Source organism: Ceratina calcarata, unplaced genomic scaffold (assembly GCF_001652005.2).
Source record: "Ceratina calcarata isolate Rehan_Ccalc_2016 unplaced genomic scaffold, ASM165200v1 scaffold579.2, whole genome shotgun sequence".
Taxonomy (NCBI): domain Eukaryota; kingdom Metazoa; phylum Arthropoda; class Insecta; order Hymenoptera; family Apidae; genus Ceratina; species Ceratina calcarata.
In genome coordinates, this window is record NW_017177008.1 from 130,330 (window position 1) to 147,206 (window position 16,877).

Below are 16,877 nucleotides of genomic sequence, written 5' to 3' on the forward strand. Positions count from 1 at the left end.
ATAAAATATATAAAAATATAAATAAAATATATATATAGCAATATTATTTTCTATAAAAACCTGCAGTTCACTTATAAAATTTCTATTTATCAGGCGAGTCTGAAAGCAACGTGGGATCAGGCGGTTCATCAAGGTTTCTGGGCAACCTGGGCGCAATTGGTCGACCTGACTGATCCTCGAGGAGAGATAAACGCTTATAAGGTGAATTGAGTTTAGTCGAAATTTGTTACGAAATCTGCTAACGCGATTATGCGATCGTAGGTGTTGGGCCTTTCTCAAACGGCTACGCAGTCCGACGTGACGTCACGCTGGCGAGCGCTCTCGAGAGATAATCACCCTGACAAGATAAAGGGTAGCGAAGAAGAGAGGCGAAGAGCTCAGGAAAAATTCATGGAGATACAGCAGGCATACGAAATCCTTTCCAAAGCGAAAATTCGCAGGCAACGACGGAACCGGAAGTCCGACGAATCGTTCGAATCGAATTGAGAAGCAAAGAAACGAGGATGATGAAACTCACTCTACCTCCATATATTTTTTGACAAATGTAGACATTCGCTGAACGGTGAAATGTTAATATACAGTGTGTATATGTAAATACAGAGGCGATGAAGTGCTCTTCACAATTTTTGTATCAAGATGTTTATTTAAAACTCGATTAATTGATTACAAAATCACAAATTGGTGGCTACCAACCTGTTATTATGTGTAAACTTAAAAACTCGTAGAGGAACCCATCGGGGATTTAATTTTGAGATCGTTGCGTTGAACGACTTCATCAGTTTCTAGTTAACTCTTTGGTGTTTAGAGAGGAATTCTCCTATTTCTGCGCTCAGCTGACCTTTGCCAACTAAAAATAGGTTCTCCGCGTTTACAAGATCGACTACATCATTTACACGGAAAACAATCTGAGTTACGATTACAACGTGTTGCACGCCTTTCAGTTGAAACCAAACAGATAATGTAAAACAGTAACTCTTTCTCCCGATTCTACGAATTAACGAATGCACATCCACGATATTTAAAGAAGAGAGTGTTTCGACGGTATTTAAGAACGACGCTTTTAGAAAGTTACGTAAATCGTTAGAAACCGAGCTCTCTGTGCATTACTCAAATTCATACGGCCTGCCATTGTTCACTGGCGGACGACGTTCATCAATTTATTTTTTCTTCTTCGATCGTGATTTTACCACAGAATTTTCAATCTTCTCCGTGAAATTCGTACCGTACTTCTCTTTAGATTCAAGCAAGTCTCCTGATGCGACTAACGTTACCCTGGAACAATTCACGTTCAATCGTTAGACTGCGAATTTTATAAAATTTAATAAACAGAATTTTATAAAACTTGATTGGAGAATTCAAAAGCTGGATATATATTACGACATTTAAATGATAAAACAAATTCTTTCGTTTCACGTAATAATCACACTCTAATCATTATTATAGATTCTCGTTAGAAATTTACCTGAGCTGCGGAACGCTGAGAGGCCGCAAGAGGCTCTTTACTACGGGAGGGACTTCGCTGGACTTCGGTAGGGCTGGACTACTCGCGCAGAGGGCTGCGCTGGTTAGCTGCGAGACCAACGAGAAGTTTCTATCCGGGCCAGAAGTCGTGCGGAATACTTTTTTTATTTTCGATTTGAATCCCGAAGACGGTGGGACGAGAGGGCTCGTCGGAATCGGCATCACCTATACCAAACTCGTTATTAGATCGCTTCTAATATAATTGCACTTTCTATATGCATCTCGTTTTGCATTAGACTTTTGCAGCAATTTTTCATTTCGAGCTTTATTAAATCTGAACAAAACCTGGACTCGTGTCAAAAATGAGTTTACCTTTCCTTGGAGTACTTTAGCCGCTAGTTCCGGTTCGCTGCCCCACCGACAGGAAGTGGATCTTTCCAAGAGCCGGTGCCTGGCGAACCTCTCGATCACCTCGGCGCAGACGTACCTCCCGCAAAACCTAGCCCACTGCTCAGCCCTCAGTCCCCTCCCGTGATCTCTCAACGTTGGGTTCGCCCCTGCAAACACATTAGAATCCAACGATCCCCTGAATTAATAATTTCTCAGAAGTAGTGAGTCAACATTTTACTATAGTCGATACTTAAAATTAAGGACGTATTGGCTATACAGTCAATCCCAAAAGTTTATGCACTTTAGAAACGCATTTTTTAAAAAGAAATCAGACGTCGGAAGAACATTGCTAATAATAAACAACAAAAAAAAATTTTCGATTTTTCCGAGATTTTTCCAAGGGGTACCCCTTCAATTTCTTCCAAATTTTCGTTTTTCCTCAATAACTCCTAAACCCTTGGAGATACGGGAAAATTGCATCAGACCTTTCTTGTAGAGGACGACGAGATCTACAATTTCCATGTAAAAATTTTTCGCTAGCNCTGTATAGCCAATACATCCTTAAGCGATGGTCTTTTTACTTCAATATTAAAAACAAACGTTATAATTACAAATTCACTTACCAGCGAATAACAAGATTTTGGCGCACTTGGTTCGACCCTGTAAGGCAGCCTTCATCAACGGTGTGAAACCGGAAACGTTCCTTGCGTCCAGCTCGATGTCTGTACACCTTTGGAGGAGTACATTCAAACACTCCGTTTGTCCTAGATTGAAAGAAAAAAAAACGTTACAAGTATTCCAGATGGGCGACCTTCGAGCCGTTGGCGTATCTCGAGTAAAACGTAACGCTCGATCATGTTTTGTTTGAAACGTTCACCGACACGCGTCATGGCCGGACCACGCGCGTTTCAAGTACTTCAACGGTTATTTCTCTTCAGTCGGTTATTTCTGGCGCCGGAACCCTTACTGTACCGTACAAAATTCTCTATGCAAATGTGCGTTCATAAACCTCGGGATGAGTAAAAAAAAAAATCTGACCTGATAAATCATTCGACGGTAATCATGTAATAAATCATATAACAAATCAAACAATGAACGAAACTGTAACAAATCAACGATATAAATAGGTTTTTATAATTCCTTCTAAAATCAATTTGAACGCGTTCACTCTTGATGTACGTAAAATAAAATCAAGAAGCGGTAATGCAAACACGTGTGCTGAAAATACTTAGGCCAAGTGCATGCAGGTAACGAGATCACTTACCGGCTTGCGCGGCAAAATGTAAAGGCGTGTTGCCCTCGTTGTCTGGAATATTCGGATCCACCCCGTCGAACGACAAGGCTAGCTCCAACATCGCCGTGGCACCGCTTCCGGCCAGGTAGCTTATAGCGGTCTATCGTCAATTAAATAGAAATCGAATCAATGCTTCACTACAAAATCAGAAGAATTTACATAAATCGTATTTATTTTTGTGTCAACGTAAGCCTGGAAGGACAATTACTGTCGTTTTGTTCGTCGCGTTCCATATTTATTTTTGAACGCTTGCGAAACCCCGGAAGGGGGTACGTGGGAACGAAGACGGTTCAAAGGAAGATTCGTTCAGCGAGCGTGAACCATACAATAGACCTTGCGCGTTAAGAATCAATTTATTAAGTGGTTACTGACGTTGACACGAACGCTAGATATTACTTTATCTGCGTCACCGCAGCAAACACGCGTCAGTACGCGCGCGGAAAACAAGCTGCACGAGGATCTCGTGGAAACAGCCGGGATTTGTTTATTCCTCGCGGCACGGAGAATCATCCTCTTAAAACAATACGGATTTATCTACCAATTTCCCTTGGCAACTGTGGTAAAACCACCGGCAAGACTTCCATCAGTACATCAAACAATTCTAATAATACATACAGTAATTAAAATAGTATGCACTGAGCAGTGATTGCAATAATATTTGATGTAGGTAAAAGTATTTGAACAATCAAACAAGAGATTCATACTTATTTTACTGCGGTACCATTTTTAATTCAATTCACTGAAGTTTTGCTTGTCTTCATTTGCTGTTATTCGATTACGTTTGACTTGTTCAAGAGAAAACAGACATTTCCCGCGCGTCTCATTTTATTGGCCATTACGTAGTGCACTTCGCCAAGGGTATTGTACTATAAATCGTTAGATACTAAATGCAACTGATTAAAATCATTCGAAGTTGTTCAAACAATTTTCCCTGTATAAACTGTCTCGAGTCCGATAACAGCAGGTTCCCTCGTGTCTTCGCAAACATCCGATAATCCAGATTCAACAATGCGACTCGGCGTTACATCGATTCCGCGCGCGTAGGAAAAGGCACAGACTTTCGGTTTTACGTAATTAGCTTACCCTGCCGCTGCTATCGGCCACGTTCACGTCCACGTTCCCGAGCCCGAACTTTCGAATCCGGCCCGCGATCTCGTTGAGCGCTGCGTCGTCCGCATCTCGCGCCGCTTCCAAAAGGGCCCATCGGCCCTTCGAAATTCCTTCCGACGACGGCACTTTTGTGGCGATATTTATCTCGCTGCGATCTGAAAACGTAACATCAATTCATCGATACACGTTTTAAATGAATCATGAATTATCATAAGCTTGTGCTAAAATCCTGCTTCTGTCTTTTATCTGATTCGCCTTTCTGTCCAACGCATTTTGTACAAAAAACTGTAGTTTGCTCTTTCTATTAAAATAAATAAATATTTTTCAAATGTTTAAATCAATTTCTATTTCGCTCTGTTGACCCTTGATGACTCTCCAAAGAAAATAGCATTACGCAAAGCGTATCCGGAAGTCGAAAAGATATACGAACACTTTTGGTCTAAAAATCTCCGAGCATTGGAAGTGAACACTGAAAATTGGAACGTACCTTGTAGGACACCTTTGTGATAGACCTTGACCTCGTGAACGGCGGCTCTTCCGTAGGAGGCGCGTTTCTCGAAACTCGTGTCCGAACTGAAGGACACCGATTTCTTCACCCGAGCACCGGTCCTCTCTTGCCGTTCGACGGACAAAGTTTGCGCGCTCGGCGAACGTCGTAACAACGGATCGAAATCGCCGCTCAACGCAGCGATGTAATCCTTCAGCGTCGAACAGGTTCTCCTTGCACAGTAATCGTTCGCGGAAAGTATTCCCCTCGTGCAGCCGTCGTTCAACTTCCTTTCCCTGATTTTGTTCGGGTGGGCGAGACTCGACAGGAACGCGGAAGATTTTTTTAACAGACTCTCCTCGCTCGTCTTTTGATCTGAAATCGTTCACCGTAGGCATCCGTCTATATTTCACGATCGCTCCGAGAGGGTTTAAATAGATGAGACTGAATATGTAATGCTCGATTATTTTCAGCGTGCATACCGAACGTGTTTTGGAGTTTAAACAACATCTGATATAACATACGCAAAATCGGGCTGATATAGTTAACGAGTCTCAGGATAGATCGCGAAGTGTATAAATGAACCAGATGTAAAGTGTTTAAAGGTTTATGCACATCGAACATCATATGGAAAATTAATAATCTTAAAGAATGCTCGTTTCTTGATCGAGATCGTAACGTATATTGTATGAATTATTTTGCACCGTTGTGATTATATGATCGACCGTATTTCGAATACCTTCTCTGAGACAATCGGGAACGGAAAAGGACTTGCGTATGGGCCTCGGGGATTTGAAGTCGGTGGATCCTGCGACGCTCCTCGATAACTCTTTCTCCACGTAATGGTCCCGTTGGTTGGCGCGAGCGTTACCGGAGTTCCCAACTGTTTTGCTCTTCTTCTGCGTCGCGCAGTTATTTCGAGTGAGTTCTCCCCTAGATGCGACGATGCTGTAGTTGTTCACGACGCCCTTTACTCCCTGGACAACAATCGTTCTCTACTACAGACACACCGAACTTCGTTACACTTTCCATTAAAAGTACGGCTCGACACGTGGAAGAGATCGTTACCGAGTTATCTCAGTATTTATAGAGCAATGTCAACAAACGTACATTGATACAAGTCGTGAGTTCGGTTTAAATCGGATCTTTCAACTTTTGACGCGTTTTCATTAAATTCTTTTCTATGTAAATTCTAACAAATCTTTCTTATATATTCGTTTCGAAACATCGAGTCTAAGGTAATTTCTTTTATTGCGAAGCCGAAAAAAATTGAACCGTGACATTCTATTTCTTACGCAGAGATTTCGAAACGCTAAGAAAACCAAACGGTTAGCCAGAATCTATTGAGCCTTCGGAGATGGAACAATAAACGATGAAGATCGTGTTGAACACTTACGAATTTCGATTGAAATCGGTACTTCGTGGAAAGGTATATCGTTCTCGCGCTCGGTTCGGAAATCACTGACAGGTTCGCGAGCCTGCCGACGCGCTCGTCTCGTAACAGTAGCTCGGAGTTCCTCGAAACGTGCCTTCCGGATCGGCTCGCAACGCGTACACGCGAGTTCTACCGCATCCGTTTCGAACTAAACGCTATTTATACGTCGTCGCCGCCGTCGGTTGAATCGCCGCGTCGTCGCTCGACGCGTCTACTACTCGTGCATTATTGATGGAATCACGCAAAGCAAAGCGGCTTCCACCTTCGCGCAAGCCGCACTGCGCCGTTTTCACGTATTTTCGAATCTTGACTCGTAAATCGCGTTCGTCAAACCGTAAAATCAAACGTAAATCAAATCGCACCGACAACCGTTTCAAACAAGCCTACCTGGTTGCGTTCACCGTTGGCCAGGGAAATCCTGTTCGAGTAAATCTCGTTGTTCAGCTTCCCTCGGCTCTTCGTCATCGTCGACCTAGGCTCCATAGATTATCGATGATGCGCCGTCAAGATGATGATCGTAACATCAACCAACGAGCTGACGGAGGGTTCTTTGACGAGTCAGAGCTAAGAGAACTACTTCAATTTTTCTAACGAGTGTGATGAAGAGTTCGCACATTTTGCAAACGGCAATAGAAAGTATAATGAATATTATGCTCTCTCACGACGATTAAAAGGAAGCGGATGTCACGTCATTCGTCAGTCAGACACATCGATGTTCCTTGCAATTTTGTAGGATCTATAGATCGAGGATTAAACTCTGCGCGGCTGTCGAATATAAAATCAATATTTTTCATTGAAAACGTTGATTCCGGTTAATTCTGTTGTGAAAGACGGTTCACGTCCTAGTGTATTTGCTCTGGTCGTTGCGCCGTGCTTATTTTGGCGTCGTTACACTTGCCCGACAGGCTTATCGTCGTCAACGTCACCATCGTCTGGCGGCCGTCCAATATTTTGAATTCTCTTATGCACGAGAATCTATCGATTACGCCATGCTAGAAGCCTTATCGATCTTACAAAATGATTGCCATCTTCGAGACACGGCGAATGATTATTCCAACGGAACCGTAGCAGGTCGCAACCGCGTCGATCGTTTCTTTTTTAAACAACACTCTGTAGGATGTGAGAAAATATTTGCGGTGGATGGATCTGGGTCGTATGTTAACGAACCAGCTGTTTCAATGCACGGGGTAACGTCCGAGCGCGATAAGAAAACTGATTAAAATAAAAACACCATTAGCGACGGTGCAATTTAATCCTCGAGCAAATCTGATGACTAAACGTCGAGAAATTTCTTACTAGCTAACTCGACCTCAGTCGATATTATTCATACGTGTAACTTTATAGTACAATAGTAATTATAAATGTTATAAAGTGATAAAAGTTGGAGTAATAATTTTTGAGGCGCGTCGATCAATGAAAATTGCTAATAGATTATAAGTGTTACCAATAAATCGAACGATGATTAATGAAAATTCATAAGAGAACCTGGCGAAGGCTGGCAATGTCAATGGCACGGGCGCGACGGACACCAGGAATAATAATCGCACCGTTGATAATCACGCGCGGTACCGTGTCATTGACACATATCAAAAACGATAACGACTGCCTTGAGGAAAAAAAAAGTCGTTCTTGTCGACGTGCGGCCAGTTTTCTTTTCTACGCGGATCGGTTTAATTTTAACTCAGGTCGAATTTCTGGGATTCGTAAATTTGTCGCCTAACGGCGTGGCCGTGATTCGTTAGCGGGTATCTAACGAAGCGCCGCAAATAAACGAGCCACGAGCATTTAACGACCACGGGTTCGACCGCTTTTAATAGGGAAATTCTATTAAAAATTCAGTTCGGACCGATGTTCATAAATAGATCGAGAATTTGATGGCGAGCACAGAGGGAACATGATAACGACGTGTAGTCGTTTTATTTCACGTGAAATTCTATTGATAAACCGTGTTTGAAATTACTCACCCACCCACGTTCATTTCTACAACCGTCTCGCTTGTCGGAAATCGGACACTGTTTTTCTATTAAACTTGGCAAACGATGTTCGTAAACCTTCCAGAAAAAAGTTCACTGAATAAGAACCGCCGACTGCGCGCGAGTGCGACGATTCGCGGCGCCGTTAGTTCCATCGAGCAACTTTTCAAAACTAGCTACACTAGTAAGGGTTGATTGGATACTGTGCCCAAGTTTAATTCGCACCCTCATCGCCCCTGAGACCATCACGAGACCATCGCATCGCACGCTCTCTGATCCGCGCAGCCGCGAATTTAGGCCAGGTGCTACTCCGATGATACCCAGTCGACTAATTACGAGCATCTTTTAATCGACGTTCGAATAAAACGTTTATAACTCCTTTCACGTATGATTTCTCTTGTGCAGAGAAAACGTCCAACACCTTGAAAGAAATTTTCTTTGTACTTTCTCCTTGACAGAGATGCTTCTCTATTTTCGTAGCGGCACGCGGACGCTTAGAGGTAGTGTCCACGTGCTCGCACGGCCCAATGGTTCAAGACCAATTATTTCAAACGGCAACACTTCCAAAAATAGTATTTCCAATGTCCCGTGTTGGCTATTTGGCAGAGCGTGATATCTGCCGAGAACCGATACTTTCCGGCTCGGCTTTCGAATTTCAAACCGAAACCTAAGATCCGAATCGATACAACGCTTGCACGTAATATTAATGACAGGCGCGAACTGCAATTTTCAACGGGAGCCACACGAGCGAGGAAATTCGCCTGGCGTTTCGTGACGACGCGTTATGAAAACAGACCAATTACCCGCATGCAATTTGACTAATTTTAAGAATTTACAGAAACCTCGCGGCATTAAGAAATACGCGTAACGTTTGTTGGACTCGAAAATATCGATTCGAATGTTGCAGCGATTCATTTTTATTCAGGCTCGTTGGTTCAAGGCTTCCGGTTAACGTCGCCTCTACACGAACTCCTTGCGGGTCACGAAACTCGTTAGACTCTACTTTCGAAGTGATCTAATTTCTTAAAGTACCCTCGGCAAAAAGCTCTTGATCGATGCAGTAATAAAACAACCGTTTCACACATACACTTTGCACTACATGTACGTGCAGTAGAATTTTGCCCGTCGTATATCTTCATTTTTCTATAGTATTATCGTTATTAATCAAAGTCTAGTTTAATTTTGCATAAAAATCTGCGGATTAGAAATGAATGGTAGAAGGTGATTGAAAGTGTAATGCTATATTTCGGTAACATACATAACATTACATCGAGGATGGACTATTCGATGCGACGCCGACAGGATAGCGCGCATAAACGTTCCTCATGCTGGCAGCACTTTAATTATGAAAAAAATAGCGATATATCGTAGCAACGCTGATCAAGTGGAAAATACGATAATCACCGTGATCTAGATACGATTATTTGGCAACAATCAACAACGATTGGGATCAAAGGTTACGAGTGGTAGCAACGATTCGCTCCCAAGCTCCGAGATCCATCCAATACCATTTATAATCGTTGATCCCAAAATTACGTAAGAGCTTTAACGCGGTTCCCTCGCCCACCCTATCGAAAGCGCACGTTTCCACTCACGAATACCCGGTGTTCACGCGGTAACGCGTGACGAGACAGTGCTAAGCTTTCTTCTTCGTCACGAGATGCTTTGTGGCAGTAAAAACTCTAACGACGATGTACAACGGAAATGAGAAATGATTCAACGAAATCATATATTTATATATAATATATATGTATATATATATTCCACCCTCAGTTTCAGAATCGTGCTACCGATCTAACGAAGGATCAAGTTTACTCGATAGTACATATATTATAGAAAAAACGCCAAGTTCCACGATTTTCGTATCAAACAACTATTACGCGTGTATATTCGAGGGTATATAAAGTCGTTTTCCCAGCAAGTAAAGGAGTAGAGAAGGAAACACAGGTAGGAAAAGTCCCGCGAAGGCAAGCATCCGTCGCAATCTTGTCCTTTCAAGCGAGATTTACTGAACCCAGGAAGCAGGTACCCAAAGTGGTTCCGATTCTACTCGGTGAACCGCGTTCACTAACTCCTCAAACGCCATCGACAGATCGGCGTTCACAATCACCTCGTCAAACAGGTGAGGGTACAGAAATTCAATCCTCGCTGCGCTGTGCAGAATCTCGTGAAACTCCTCGTCCTGGAAACAGACATCGTATTCATCCGTTAAATTACATCGTAAAATATGGATAATTCAATGAGACAAAGAATATATTATTCAAATTATAAATCTTTTATCATTTGATTTGTTATAAGATTTACTGCGCGACTTGTTATATGACTTATTGTAATCTCTCGATTAAATTCTTCACGAGAGATTGCAGTTGGAAGCGTCCCAAGTTTTTTGAATAGTCGAGGAATAAGGAATTACCGTGAAGCCTCGGGAGTTGCTCTCGTCGAAGGTCGACCTCGCCCTGGCGTCGTTTCGCGTTTCCTTGAGTATCTCGAACCTCGGCGGTTTTATGTATATCACGTAGGGCTTCGTCTGAGGGGTCCGAAGCATCTTGAGGGCTTGGTAGTGAGGGTTCAGCAGACACACGTATCCGGCATTTATCAGCGAGCTGACGCTCTCGGAACTGGTACCGTACAAGTTGCCCTTGTATTCGCCGTACTCGATGAACTTTCCGGCATCGATCTCCTCTTCCATCTTCTCTCGGCTCACGAAGTGATACTCTTTCCCGTTCACTTCGCCTGGTCGCGGCGGCCGCGAAGTATCTATATATACGCATTTTTTCAAAAATTTTTTATATAAATATCAGCTAAACAATTATTTATTGAATCGAAAAGATTTGACGAGTTTAAAAATGAAAAATTGACGTAAATATTATTCGGCCTTTAAGTTATATTATGAATAATGAAATATTAAAAATTGAAAATTGTTGCTCGTTGAGGAAGAAAACTCACAAGGAATGGGGGTCTTGTATTTGTCGGGATCGGTGGCCATGAGCCGCCTCTTGAGCTCGTTCCTTCCGACACCCGGTGGCCCGATCAGAACCACCGGTCGGTAGAGGCCCGGCCTCGGGTATAGCTTCGCGACCTCTTCGTAGGTCGCGATTTCTTCCCGGTCAAAGTCGTCGTTCTCTGCAGCGTCATACATGATTTTTTTAGTTTTTACTGCCTGCAAGTTGCACTTTGTAGGCGAGGCGTGCAAAGAGGTACTGGGACGGGGGCACAATGCGGGCAAAGGCACTGGAACAGAACACAAGCCTAACCGACGGGTTAGGTCGTCAGCCGTTAAGAACAGCGTCTGGTTGCGGTTGTCAGCGGTCGCGGTCCACCCTCTATGTCTCCTTCAGTAGTTTCTCTCGTCGGTGTTCATGCAGTTAACGAATAACACTCGCATTAAACGTTACAGCGACATGGCAATCAGTTATGAGCGGACTGCGGATTTTTTGCGAGATACGACTTTCGTGATAGCAATTAAAAATTGCGGTGTACAGTTGATTTCTTTATTAAAATAAATGCGCAAAATCTGCAGTCTCGTTATGAGATTAAATGACAACGATTTCAGCATGACGGAATTTTCGGAAAAGCAGCTCGTCTAATTCCTAAATCTGGCCCACTTACTAATATTGTCGTCATCGGTTTTCACGCTCTGTTGTCTCTCGAGAATGATGCGTCTCTCCTGTAGAGCTCTGCTAGGAATCAAACCAGCCCTCATATTTCGATCTCCTTCTCGTCTCGCTTGCCACCTATTTCCAAATCGATACCGTTCAAATTTGTAACGCGTGAGAGTATCATTATTACGAATTCGAGTCGTACCAATACGCGTCGTCTTGACTGACGATGTGGAGAACGTCGCCCTTGTTAAAGTCGAGACCAGCCTCCTTGCAAGGTATGTACGGATCGTCCCCAGCTTTGTACGAGAAATGCGCTCTGACTCGCACCTAACGGCGTCACATCATTAAAAATCATTTTTTTACGCTATCACTGACAAGTTTTTGATCAATTTAGTAAAACGATCAAAAACTTTTTGTCAGAGGTGATAGAATTACCGGACGTACCTTGCTTTCGCGAATTCCACCTTTACTGTCGGCAGGCACTATTTTAAAGGTAATCGTTCCTTCGGAATTTTGCTGAAAGCAATTCCACATGGGAATCGTTTTAAGTACGCGAGTCACCGTACGATCATACAGTTGTGGGCTTCGATATTCTTTTATGTGAAACACAATTTTATTGGATCTTGATTGATCGAATAATTTGTCATATTACTGTGTTTATTAATTTATTTAGTATAATTTTTTTTGTAGACGATAGTAATTGAACAGGACGTACCAGTATTTTGAGAACACAGTTCGGAGTCTTTCCTTCGACGCTGATGCCGTTGACCTCGCAAACCTCGTCCCCAACGTGAATGAGGCCAGATCTATCGGCAGCCCCGCCGTGCATTATTCGCGCTATCACGATCTTGCCGGTGACCTCGCACGTTTTTATGGTCGCCCCCTATTGTCAACGTGTAAACGAATATTTTGATTGCGGTCGTGCGGAGGGAGCGCCTTCGTTTCTCTTCAAAAATAAATAAAAACAAAGAGAATTGATCGCGAAGGCGTCGATCACCACACGATCGAGAAACGATCATCGATCGCTCGTCATCCGTCGATTCTTTATTTTCTTTCGAATTTCTCGAGGTAAGCTGGATTCAACGATTAGTCGCTTATCTCGAGAGGCGTTTTCATTTTTGTCACAACACAGGGACATGCGGGATAATAACACAGGAGAAACAATGATTAACACAAAGAACTCATTTTATTTACACAATCACAAAAAAACAGAAAGACAAACAAGGAGTCGAAACGCAAAGGGTTTAAAATAAGATGTAAAAGCGAGATCGATAAATTAATACGTGTATGCATATGAGTATGTCTATTGCGGGTAGATATTTCAATGTGTATCGCAGAGGAAAATGAACAGCGTTCTATTTACAGCTGGTTACACGTATATGCATGGTATGTATGTACCAGTCTCTCTCTCTCGTTCCCGTACAGAGATCGCAGAGTGATACGAAGCTAAAGGTGCTATTCGCTAACGAAACCAAATAAACGGATATAATGAATACGGTATACTGCGGATCGCTATTTTAAATGCGCATGAAACGTAAACAGGCCTAGGATGTTGTTTTCGGCTTGAAGTCGACTTACCACGATCGGTTCAACGCCGGCGCCGCATTGACACTTCGAAGCAAGTTTGACGATGAAAGAAACACGTGATTACTTGAGAAAACTTATCGACGACGCTCCGAGATACATTAGTCGATACTGGGAACGTTCGTTACGGGAGAAACAAGGCGCCTACGCCAGGGGGATTAATTAGGACCAATCAAGTTCCATGCAATTACTTAAAAACGATTACGACGCTGTTACTCGTTTATATCTCTCGACTTATTTCGACGATTAGTGTGCTACGTTGTTCAAGCTTTATTTCTCTCCCACTCGTTACTGGGTTCAATTAAGACCTACGAAAATTCGTTCACGTACCAATGGCTCGTTCGATTTGACCAACTGCACGATTTTCACCGTCTCCTCGTCCTCGTCGACTTCCAGCGGTATTTCCGGCAGTCTCGGGTAGTAGTCTTTTTGGGCGACCGCGTCGTGGGCGCATAACAGGCCCTGCGACATAAATCCTTCCTTTCGTTTCCGCTTCGATCAATCAATCGAAGCCGACCACGCTACCTGAATGTGCGGCTTCTGGAGCAAGTGAAACAGCTCCTTGCACTCCTTCGAGATGTGGGTCTTCGTCGACAGCATGTCCAGGACCTCGATGTCGATGTCCATCGAGTTGGAGAGCACCGGGAAGAACTTGTCATCCTTGACGTTGCTCAGAATCTTGTTATGCACGTTCACCAGTGCATTCAATTCCTTCGACTTCAGCAAGTCGGTGAGAAACCCGAACTCCTCGTCGGTGCAGCTAGGTATCTCGTTCTTGCTCTCTTGCAACGAATTCAACAATTTGGATAACGCTGGAAGAAGAGACGACGTTGTGATCGATGAATTGATTTCTGAAGGGCTGTTACCACTAACGTAAAGAGGTCGCGAAGCAGATACGATGAAAATACATGAAGTTTAAATCGGCACGATTTTTCTTTGACGCTTTACGTTCGAAAACTTGCTGGCAAATAAAAATAGACATGCGTACGTACGTAGTACGGCAATAGTTTTTGAAAATATAGTCTTTAATTGAATCGAGCGTTGCCCACCGAAATACTAAGGCACTATTTTTAAATCGGTGACGTTTTCTCGAGTGTCCCAATAGTCTTAAAGACGATGGACGAAGGGAAACGAAACGTGTCGCGGATCTCACTCACCAGGATCCCAGTTAGTGTTTTCCATGATCGCAGCTGTCATAATTTTTCAGGATCAGCTCCGATACGGTTCCCGAACGTGGTGAACCCGACGCGGTGACGGGGTGCACTCGGACGTAGCGGCGTGTCACGATATGAGAACGGGCCGAGGTAGATTCAGGTCAGCCACGATGCGTATTTCTAGCAGGTTCGTGCGCAGCGCCGCGAATAACCCGGTAAAACAGTTTCTTGTTTCGCATTCGCGGCTGGAATATCGTTATCATAGCGAGAATAATCCGTTACGTAAGCTACTGTCACTCGACACGGGGTAGAATGACCACGGCTAGGCTGGCCCGCATCTCGGCCACTTTCTCCGTCTCTCAATTGTCTGAACCTACCGAAATACCGTGCATATCTTCCACCGAACGTCTCTACGCGTTCCTGACGACTCAATTTAATCCGTACTCGCGATTTTATAAGGATTTTCGTTCATTTCTCGGCACGAACGCACCGCGTTGCTCCGTGTAGCCATCTTTCACGTCAGCACTGTTTCCTCCCCATCGATGCCATATCGTTGCCCTCTCTCCCGTTTTTAGTTCCCCTTCTACGTCGGCATTGAACGCATCGGCTTTACTACCATCCCCTTTCTAAACGAGGTTAACGTCAAGTCGGTCATTGCCAAAAATCAGGTAGGAATTGTTTTGAGAAACGAATCGTTATTGAAAGAAGTCAGCTTTATTCTTAAATGATTCGTGATTTGAAGAATGAATCCCGAGATGATTTCATGCGCACTGAAGGAAAGCATAGGGAACTGGTATTTCGATGTCTGCTGGTCGTGCAGTGGTAAGATACATTTCTTTTTCATCATTTTTCTCTTCGTTATTATTAAGTCATCTTTCTCTCTTCTATTCTAATTATAAACGAAATATGTTCGTGAATGATAAACAAGTCAGGCGAAACAGAAAGCGAAAGAGCCAATGCAACGAGTTAATAAGAATTCTTAAACGTCGTACAGAAAGATTACAGCAAAGTATTCACTTACGTACATGTGCGTAGTAATTGTTCGGTTCGTAAGTCGATTTGAAATAACGCGCGGCCGTTTGCCGCGACGGCCGCCGTCGATCAGTGGCAGCACCATTGCCTGTGTATACACGCAATTGTCTGCCCAAAACGTCTCGCCGCAAACTGCGAAGTTATTTCACGAATTTTGTGCTGTTCGTCGTTGTGAAATTCGGAACAGAAGTTGTCGTTCGGAGTCCGTGAACTTCTCTTTGAACAGTTGTGGTAAGATCGTCGATTTCTCTTTACTTTACGCGAGTCATGTTGCTGAAAATTTGATATGGCGTTGACAACGCGGATTTTGCTCGGGATTTTTGTAAATACGCACCTAACCGCAGCCAATTGTTTCGTTTCCAAGTGTCGCGTGTCGTTTTCTACACGGATCGGTCAGAGTTCGAACGGTTGTTCAATTATTTTATTGAAAGTTATCGGACACGAATTCTCGTGTTCGGTCTCGTGCCCACGATCCACAAGTGGTTGTGTACCGCAACTTGTGAACTTGATCTTTCCAAATTTGACCGTGGACGATTTTCCTTTAATTTATTAATGACACATAGCTACTTTTGAATGGGCGTGAACATCGTTTGGCTCGTTGATCCCGAATCGTGGGCACAAGTGCATACAGAGTTCGTCGTTCTACCAAACGAGAGACTGTAAATACAGTTTGGGTAATGAGAAAAACACTTGAAATGTTCATTGTAACTGGCTTCATCAGCCAGTTTCAATGAAATTATTTGTGACAATATTGTAAATCGTACATAATAGTAAAACGAAACGTGTATAACCCTCACATGATTGTTATACATAAGTAAATGTGTTGACAATAAAAACGACTGTGCCCAATGAATGTACATTTATTCATTTAAAGGTAATTACGTTTGCATTTTGTTTGAATGATATTTTTTCCTTTGTTACAGTTGATTCCGTATTCCCCGTTTATTTTCCATCCATCGTTTTGGTAAGTTTTATTTTCACCGCTTTCCATTTTTCCTTCCTATTTATTTATCGTTATTGTTCGATAAACATGTATGAACGGATATTAATGTACTGGCGAGCGCCGACCGGTTGTCTATATTATCGGCTGCAGCAAGAACTGCAAACGAAACAGCATACAGTAGATGGCGAGTATAGTTTCGCTCGAACGTAGTCGTTGCTGCATTTTTAGTAGACGACACCGCGTTTTAAACATCGTAACTCTCATAAGATTTTATACGCGAATTTACGTATAAAACTTGTGTCCAAGGAGTTTACTTGATTCAAGTGAGTGAAACAAAACTATACGGAGGATGCACTGGCGGAAGCTGATTCAGTGTTGAGTACAGTTTTATTATTATATATTTATAAATAAT

The 16,877-nt window shown here is 43.0% G+C and overlaps 4 protein-coding genes across 14 annotated transcripts in view; 2 read left to right on the forward strand and 2 right to left on the reverse strand.

Annotated features, from left to right (window-relative positions):
- Positions 1-635, forward strand: part of wus (TM2 and DnaJ domain-containing protein wurst) — a 4,488-nt gene extending 3,853 nt beyond the window's left edge. For all 3 annotated transcript variants that reach the window (XM_026817440.1, XM_026817441.1, XM_026817442.1), the window contains exons 5-6: positions 90-201; positions 262-635. In XM_026817440.1, coding sequence (XP_026673241.1) covers positions 90-201; positions 262-486 — 337 coding nt within the window. In that variant the 3' untranslated portion in view covers positions 487-635. The remainder of the gene's footprint in view (positions 1-89; positions 202-261) is intronic.
- Positions 624-8,452, reverse strand: LOC108629649 (ankyrin repeat domain-containing protein 33B). Its single transcript, XM_018032441.2, has 9 exons — positions 6,565-8,452; positions 5,482-5,719; positions 4,743-5,117; positions 4,229-4,410; positions 3,116-3,245; positions 2,475-2,615; positions 1,834-2,018; positions 1,463-1,686; positions 624-1,272 (listed from the first exon to the last, which is right to left on the reverse strand). Exons 1-9 carry the CDS (start codon positions 6,658-6,660, stop codon positions 1,158-1,160), a joined length of 1,686 nt encoding a protein of 561 aa, XP_017887930.1. The 5' UTR covers positions 6,661-8,452; the 3' UTR covers positions 624-1,157.
- A 923-nt stretch (positions 8,453-9,375) lies between these two features.
- Positions 9,376-15,039, reverse strand: metro (membrane palmitoylated protein 7-like protein metro). Of its 4 annotated transcripts, none has more exons than XM_018032436.2 (11): positions 14,494-15,039; positions 13,862-14,148; positions 13,667-13,798; positions 13,331-13,363; positions 12,468-12,635; positions 12,197-12,268; positions 11,955-12,079; positions 11,760-11,884; positions 11,097-11,273; positions 10,564-10,907; positions 9,376-10,332 (listed from the first exon to the last, which is right to left on the reverse strand). In XM_018032436.2, the coding sequence occupies exons 1-11, from the start codon at positions 14,531-14,533 to the stop codon at positions 10,156-10,158; spliced, it is 1,680 nt and encodes a 559-aa protein (XP_017887925.1). In that variant the 5' UTR covers positions 14,534-15,039; the 3' UTR covers positions 9,376-10,155. The 4 variants fall into 4 exon arrangements, with proteins under 4 accessions (XP_017887925.1, XP_017887922.1, XP_017887928.1 ...); XM_018032433.2 differs by having other exon boundaries at positions 11,097-11,399; XM_018032439.2 differs by lacking the exon at positions 13,331-13,363.
- A 513-nt stretch (positions 15,040-15,552) lies between these two features.
- LOC108629663 (protein bric-a-brac 1) overlaps positions 15,553-16,877 on the forward strand; it is a 182,981-nt gene continuing 181,656 nt past the window's right edge. For 3 of the 6 annotated variants that reach the window (XM_026817437.1, XM_018032469.2, XM_018032474.2), the window contains exons 1-2: positions 15,566-15,753; positions 16,446-16,486. The gene's annotated coding sequence lies outside the window, so the exon portion shown is untranslated. Of the gene's footprint in view, positions 15,754-16,445; positions 16,487-16,877 lie in introns of all 6 variants that reach the window. The other 3 variants (XM_018032477.2, XM_018032475.2, XM_018032476.2) reach the window with 3 other exon arrangements.

Coding starts and splice junctions, on each gene's coding strand:
- LOC108629649 (XM_018032441.2), bottom strand. CDS start 6,660: ATGGAGCCTAGGTCGACGATGACGAAGAGCCGAGGGAAGCTGAACAAC. Junction 4,411..4,742: donor TCACAAAGGTGTCCTACAAG/GTACGTTCCAAT, acceptor TTACGTTTTCAG/ATCGCAGCGAGATAAATATC. Junction 2,019..2,474: donor CAAAATCTTGTTATTCGCTG/GTAAGTGAATTT, acceptor ATGTGTTTGCAG/GGGCGAACCCAACGTTGAGA.
- metro (XM_018032433.2), bottom strand. CDS start 14,533: ATGACAGCTGCGATCATGGAAAACACTAACTGGGATCCTG. Junction 12,636..13,330: donor CCGGCGTTGAACCGATCGTG/GTAAGTCGACTT, acceptor CGTTGACAATAG/GGGGCGACCATAAAAACGTG. Junction 11,400..11,759: donor AACCGATGACGACAATATTA/GTAAGTGGGCCA, acceptor CCCGTCGGTTAG/GCTTGTGTTCTGTTCCAGTG.